The sequence below is a fragment of the Nestor notabilis genome, unplaced genomic scaffold, assembly GCF_000696875.1.
Source record: "Nestor notabilis isolate BGI_N333 unplaced genomic scaffold, ASM69687v1 scaffold16057, whole genome shotgun sequence".
In the NCBI taxonomy this organism is placed as follows: Eukaryota; Metazoa; Chordata; class Aves; order Psittaciformes; family Psittacidae; genus Nestor; species Nestor notabilis.
The window spans coordinates 2625-9878 of NW_009936272.1; the positions used below are offsets into that span (position 1 = coordinate 2625).

The 7254-nt window shown below is 57.6% G+C and overlaps 1 protein-coding gene across 1 annotated transcript; it reads left to right on the forward strand.

The window, feature by feature from the left end:
* Window positions 1-562: 562 nt before the first annotated feature.
* On the forward strand, window positions 563-4425 carry ETNK2 (ethanolamine kinase 2; the record flags this gene model as incomplete). The annotated part of the gene is made up of 7 exons (XM_010018265.1): window positions 563-822; window positions 1143-1280; window positions 2498-2640; window positions 2741-2824; window positions 3222-3382; window positions 4020-4093; window positions 4239-4425. Coding segments are annotated over 7 exons (933 nt in total), but the record flags the coding sequence as incomplete, so codon positions are not given.
* Between the last annotated feature and the right edge of the window lie 2829 nt (window positions 4426-7254).

Consider the following 7254-nt stretch of genomic DNA (forward strand, 5'->3'; position numbering starts at 1 on the left):
TTTCCATCTGCGAGGAGCCATCAGAGCGATGACATGAGACGTCCCCAGCAGAGACGTCCCTGCCTATCAGTGCCCTGGCCCCGTGGGGAGGATCGGGAGGAGGAGATGGGGGTGTGTTTGCTCCGTGTTGTTTGCTGTTGGGGTTTTATTCCCTTTCATTTGGTGCCAAAAGATTGACGCTGATGTTTTGGGAGTGATTCCCGGGGCCGCGCGGGTGCCGAGTGTGCTGGATGCACATCTGGCCTGAGCTATTACTAAGCTCCCAGGTGGAAAAGAGCAGGATTTCCTCCCAAAGCACCAGCTTGGTGCAGCTGAAGCCTTGTGGCCCCATTCAGAGCCCCAATTCACATGTCAAGACCTTGCAAACTGGTGTCCCTGCCATGGGAGCTTTCCTAACTGCTGTGGGTGCTGCTGCTTCGTGCTTCCTTTTACCCATTGCCTGTTTCTGCCTTTGCCACGTTGCTTTCTCTGTGGGGTCTGCTGGTGGGAAGGTTCCCCCCACACCTTGATGATGTGACAGGGATGTACAGGCATCGCCTCTGCCGCCCTTCTGCCCTTGCAGCTCTTCACTGATGGCATCACCAACAAGCTCGTGGCCTGCTACACGGATGAGGGCATGGTGGACGCGGTGCTGGTCCGTGTCTATGGCAGGAAGACAGAGCTGTTTGTGGACAGGGACACGGAGCTGAGGAACTTCCAGGTGCTGCGTGCCCATGGCTGTGCCCCTGAGCTCTACTGCGCCTTCCAGAATGGCCTCTGCTACCAGTTCCTGCCGGGAATCGCGCTGGGGCCTGACCACGTGCGGGAACCCCACATCTTCAGGTGGGCAGGACCCCCATGTCCTCGAGTGTGCAGGGCCTGGTATGAGCCATGGGACAGGGGAACTGGTGCTTCTCCACACAAGAGGGGTTTGCTTCGTGTTTGCAGCTCTCCCCCTTGCTGCCTTTGACTGATGCTCAGGCACCATTGATGTGCTCAGACCTGGGTGTGCTGGGTGATAAATGAGCCAAAGCACAGCTGGGTTTAACTCCCTGTTGGAACTGGATGAGCTTTAAGGTCTCTTCCAACCCAGCCATGGTTCTATGAGTCTATGTTTCTGCTGCATGGCCACCTCTCACCCGCATGTCTGTGTGTCCCTCCAGGCTGGTGGCCCGGGAGATGGCGCGGGTACACGCCATCCACGCCAACGGGAGCCTCCCCAAGCCCATCCTCTGGCAGAAGCTGCACAAATACCTCACCCTCGTGAAGACGGATCTCAGCCCAAAGGTATCCAACCCCAGGTAAAGGCAGAGGGATCCCAAAGAGCCAGGCTCTGGCTTGGGCATCCGCTGCCCACCCATCTCTAAGTCTTCCAAGCACAGGACTGGGGGGAAGAGCCCTGGGTCCCAGGTAAAGCCTCTGTGGAGGGCTGGGGTTGGGGATGGATCATGAAATCCCAGACTGGTTTGGGTTGAAGGGACCTTAAAGCTCCTCCAGTTCCAACCCCCTGCCATGGCCAGGGACATCTTCCACTAGAGCAGGTTGCTCTAAGCCCCGTCTAATCAGGCCTCGAAAGGATCATGAATCCAGCCATGCAGCCAGGTCTGGATCAGGATTACTCCATGAGCTAGCCCATGACCAAGCCACAAGAGCTGGTGGGATGTGGAGGTATCTCCATGCACCCTCCAGTGCCTTTCCTCCTGCCAGTCTAGAGATGACCTGTGCTATGTTAGAGCAGAGACAGCTCTGAGCTGTGTCTGAACAGCACCAGGCAGGATCTGGCCTGAACCAAAGACTCCCACCTGCTCTAATAATCATCCTCTAGGAAGGGTTCTATTCTAGGAAGGGTTTTAAGACCTTCCTAGAATAAGTTGAAGCTCAAGCCCTTCTTATGGTGGGGATCCGAGCAGCAAGGCTGAGCCGATGGAAGAGATGCTAGAATGGCAGTGTAGAGTAAAGCAGCCAGTAGAGATTAGAGCAAACAGTTCCCACTTCATTCACCCTATTGCTGGGTGCCTTGGGTTCACACCAGGTGAGTGCTGGGGTGTCTGGGCAGGGTTCGGGCAGCCCCAGGAGGTTGTGGAGGTGAATGAACCCAATGGCAAGCGAATAATTAACCTGTCCCCTGAGCTGCAGTAGCAGGACACAGCAGGTATCTGCTGCTGCATTTACCCAAGTCAATGAGGTGATCATTAACCAGCTCTCCTCCTGGAACTGGAACTTGGGAGGTCACTGAGAGGGTATGAGCCCTGGCAGAGTCCAACACATTCCCGTTGCCTGGGGGTTAGTTGGGTGCTCTGGGAGTGAGCGCTGGGGGCTGGATGTGGATGTTAGTGGGGACAAGAGAAGGGCTGAGGCTGCCCTGTGGCATCTGCCTCGGTACCACGCAGCCAAACCTGCCTTCCCCACCAAAAATGGCCTCATTTGCCCTGTTTTGTGTCACTGATGAGCTCACTGAGGAGGGAAGCAGGGAGGTTCCCCATGAGCAGAAGTGATTCCACCCCATCCCCTTCCCCAGCCTCCAGCAGGATGTGCCCAGCCTGGAGATACTGGAACAGGAGGTGGCCTGGATGAAGGAAACTCTCTCCCAGCTGGGGTCCCCCGTCGTGCTTTGCCACAATGACCTCCTCTGCAAGAACATCATCTATGATGGGACACGAGGTTTGTGGCAGTGCCGGAGGGGTCTGTCCTTCACCCACCTCCCCAGGGCTGGCAGCTCCATCTCCAGCCCCTCTCACAGCCCCTGCCTTTGCCTCCACAGGGCACGTTCGCTTCATAGACTACGAGTACACTGGCTACAACTACCAGGCTTTTGACATTGGAAACCACTTCAATGAGTTTGCGGGTGAGTTGGGCTCATCTCCGTGGCACTGAAGGTCTCCCATAGGTTGCAGCGGCTGCTCCATGGTTTCCCCACCCCTAGGGATGGAGGAGGCAGTTGTATCCCTAGTGCCATGGTGGAAATAGGGCACTTCTCATGCTGCCCAGGGTTAGAGCAACATGCAAGGGAGGGTCTCTGGTGAGCATCCTGGTTGCTGCGGGAATGCAACGCCTGCAAGAGCCCAGCTCTTAAGCGCTCCAGGGCTGGGTGAGTGCCTCAAATCAGCTCCTGCACGCCTGGAGCTGCAGGGATTTCACACACCAGGTCGTGCATGGGGAGAGCCTCGTGGCCTCATTGCTTTGCCCTGGGGAAAGCCTCCCTCCGTGCCTCTGGGGCACCACTGACGCCGCTCCCCTCGCAGGCGTGAAGGAGGTGGATTACCGCCTCTACCCCAGCAAGGACACCCAGCTCCAGTGGCTGCGCTCCTACCTGCAGGCCTACAAGCAGCTCACCCAGGGCGACCAAGGGGTGTCCGAGGAGGAGCTGGAGGCTCTCTACGTGCAAGTGAACAAGTTTTCTTTGGTGAGTGGTGGAGGTGGGAAGGAGCCGGCAACGCTTGAGGGCTGCCCATGGCATGGGTTCCTCTGCGCTCACTGCAGCTTGGCTCGTGAGGATGGAGATGCAGGAGCCAGCTTGGGGGTTTGGGGGCATGATGCTGCCCCACAGAGCCTGGATGTACCTCAGAGGCACCGAGACCATGGGCAGGGTTGAAGATAGCACTGGGTGCCTGCCATCCCACTTGACACATGGCAAGGGACAGCATGTCTCTGATAGCTGTGGCGTTGGGCATCCTTTTGGAGAGGCCAGGCAGAGCCAAGTATGAGGAAACTCTCTTTGGCTCTACCTGCCCATGGAATTTGCCAATTTTCTGGAAACTTGGGATGAAACACAGCTGGTTTCCTGGCTGGAGCTGCAAGTGCAGAGGCTGGTACGCTGAGCACGCTGTGCAGCTCTTCAGCATCCTTCCTGCTGCATCCCTCTCCCTGGCTGGGACCAGCCTCTGGAGGGTATAAAACCAAACTCATGGGCTGGCTGCCACCCTGTGTCCTGTTGGCACAGCCATGGGACTTCTGGGACCTGGCCAGGAGACGCATGAGCAGCTCATCCCACAGGCAGGTATCTCTGTACCCATTCCTGATCCTTGTTATGTCTGTTGCAGGCATCTCATTTCCTCTGGGCATGCTGGGGCCTGATCCAGGATAAGTACTCTACCATAGACTTTAACTTCTTAAGGTGAGTTTTTCAGGGCGGGGGGGGCATTGACTCAGTGCAGTTCAGTGTTAAACAACAGGAGCAAGAGTATCCCAACAGTCCCTCTGTGCTGGAGGGATCCTCTGTGGCGAGGGGCTTCATGGGTGTCCCTCTCTCCTCTCGGCAGATATGCAAAGCTAAGGTTTAAACAGTACTTCAAGATGAAGCCGGTGGTCACAGCCCTGCAGGTCTCTAAATAGCATCTCCAGCCTGTGAGACCCTGAGCTATTTTGTCCTTGCTGCATCCACAGCCCTCGCATCCCCCTCGCCCCATCCCCAGCCCAGCCGGGGGGCGAGGGCAGGTCCGGATGGTGGGAAGGGGGAAGAGAGGAGCTCTGACCCGGCCACCGATTAAAGGAGACCCTGGACATACCTGAGACTGGACCAGGAGATGCTAGAGAGGACCACGGCCTCGGAGAGGCCCCTGCCTACATGAGGAAGCCTTTACCATCGCCTTAACGTCGAGCCCCAGTGCCCGGCAGGTCCGTGCTTTGCTGGCACCGCTGCTGCTCCGCCTGGCACCTGGTTTGCTCCCTCTGTGCCGACCCCGAGGGGGGAAGCAGATCCCCCCGCATCTGCTCAGGAGTCCCCAGAGCTGCCCAATGCTTTAGCTGCCCAATGCACCCACTTTGCCTTCGCTGCTCCTGCTGTCCCCATTGCCCTGCCTGCTCGGTGCCACTTGAGCTCCCACCACCAATGCAGCCCCTCTCCTGGCTCTTGGGGCTGAGTGTGGGACCCTTTTTCATGGAGCAAGGGGCAGCCCCAGCCGTGAGCCACAAGGGCTTGGGACCAACCAGTGTGATTTTGCTGGTGGGTGCTGGGTGCCTGCACCCCGTGTTGTGCTCTGCTTTTGCTCCCAGATTGCCATTAACTTCATGGCTTCCCTTGTGGCATCCCAGCTCTGCTTTCCCCACCCCACCAGGGCAGGGGGATTCATCCTGCTCCTCACATGCACATCATCCCTGTGGTGCCCATGTGAGGGGCAGGAGATTGAACAGAGCTAGCCCGCTCCATGAGCTGGGCACAGCTTCATCCCTGTCAGTACCATCACTGGCCAGCTCATGACAATGGTTGTGCATCAGCTGTGGGGACAAGGAGCCAGCCCCTTCTATGCAGGCACCTACCCCAGCAAGAACCAGGACTCTTGTTGCATCTGGTGTTTTGTCTTGGTGCAAAATAAAAGCTGCTGGTAGCTGGAAATGGGGCTTGGCAGATCTGTGGGGACTGGTGCAGGAGCAGGGGGAGCATCCCTGGGGGAGGCAAGTGGCCACAGCGGGGGAAAGAGGCTGAACCCCAAACTTGCTGCCATGTGAACGCAGGTGAGAGGGGGAGAAGGAGAGGGAGCAGCCTGGGCCCCATCATGGATGGGTGGATGGAGGGATAGACGGACAGGGCAGGACAAAGAGCAACAGCACAAACAGGGCAGGGAGCCTGTAGGAGGGGGCTGTGCTGAAAGAGGGGCAGGGAAGGGGGGAAACAAGCACCCCCCAACCCCAAACTTGCTGCCATGTGAACGCAGGTGAGAGGGGGAGAAGGAGAGGGAGCAGCCTGGGCCCCATCATGGATGGGTGGATGGAGGGATAGACGGACAGGGCAGGACAAAGAGCAACAGCACAAACAGGGCAGGGAGCCTGTAGGAGGGGGCTGTGCTGAAAGAGGGGCAGGGAAGGGGGGAAACAAGCACCCCCCATCTGCCTGAGGTGAGAGCTCCCATCCAGCCCTTGGCTCTCCCCAAAAGCCCAGACCCAGCTCTCTGCTCCAAAAAGTCATCTTTATTGTGGCAAGGGGTGGGGGAGACAGTTGTAAACAAGTATGTGAAATATACAGGTTAAGTTACTCGTGGTCTTATTAACAAAATAAAGCTCTATCTATATTTACAATCTTAAAAAAAAAAAAAAAAGGAAAAAAAAATAAACAGAAGAACAAAAAATACCCAAACAGAACCAGAGAGAGGAAGAGCTGCATCTTTGTTGGGCACATCTGCTTCCAGCCCCCTCTGCAGCAGAGCGCATCCCACCCTGGGAGCTGGTACCCGTACCCCAGGGACCCCTTCCCCAGGGACCCCAGCCCCAGAGCAGCACAGGGATGGGGAATAAATAAAGCACTGACGAAGGGCAGGAGAGGAGCAAGGTGTTTCCTGGCTGGGTGAGGAGGCAGGATGCTCCCTTGGATGAGCAATATCCTGATGGCAGCCCTATGGGATGCAGGGGAGCAGCACTGGGGCCCGGATGCTGCAGAGGTGGTGCTCTGGACCCCCACCATGGGGCTGAGGATGTGAGTCTGCTGCAACGCCCCCACTGCAGGGGTCATCCCAGCCCCACTGCAGCCACAGCTCCTTCTGCACCCCAACAAGGTCCATGCAGTGTGGGGCTGCGGATGCAGCCGGAGCTGCAGTGCCTGTTCCCGGCTGTTGCCACAGGGCGGTGCACGGACTCTGTGCACAACCGGACACTGCATGGAATGCCAGACACTGCATGGAATGCTGGACACTGCCTGCACAGCCAGACACTGTGTGGAATGCCGGACACTGCATGAGACACTGGACACTGCATGCACGCATGCCAAGCTGCACCCAAACACTCCCAGGCTGGGCTCTGACTGGAGCAAGGTGGGTTTTCTTGAGTTATTTTTTAATGGCTGTTCTTTTTCTCTTCCTTTTGGGGGTTTTCACACTGCAGAGCACAGGTAGAGCCTGAGACTCGCAGAGCAGGAGGTGCCCAGGGATGGTGAGGACACGTTCCCACCACTGCAGGCAGGGAACAGGCACCCGCTTGATGTATAAAGTGGGCCAGAGCTGTCAGGAGCATAAAGGGCTCCTCAGAGCCCTTGGCCGGTGCTCAGGCCAGGAGGGAGCTAAAAATGGCTCCATGGGAATTTGCTGGCAGGCTCTAAAGACCAAGTGGGAAACACAGCAGGGAGGTCAGAGCAGGGCTGAGTGAACGTGTCCCCATCCCGTGTCCCCAGGGCTGGCAGCTACTGCAGGTAAGGAAGGGTCTCTGCACTAGACTCCTGGGTGATGCTCTGGAGGTTTCCCCACACCCAGACACCCTCAGGTCCCTCCCAGGGTGACAGCTCAGCAGCTGTGGCACCCACATCCCATGCGGCCTCAGCTCCGCCAGTGGTGCAGGAGCAAAACTGAGCCC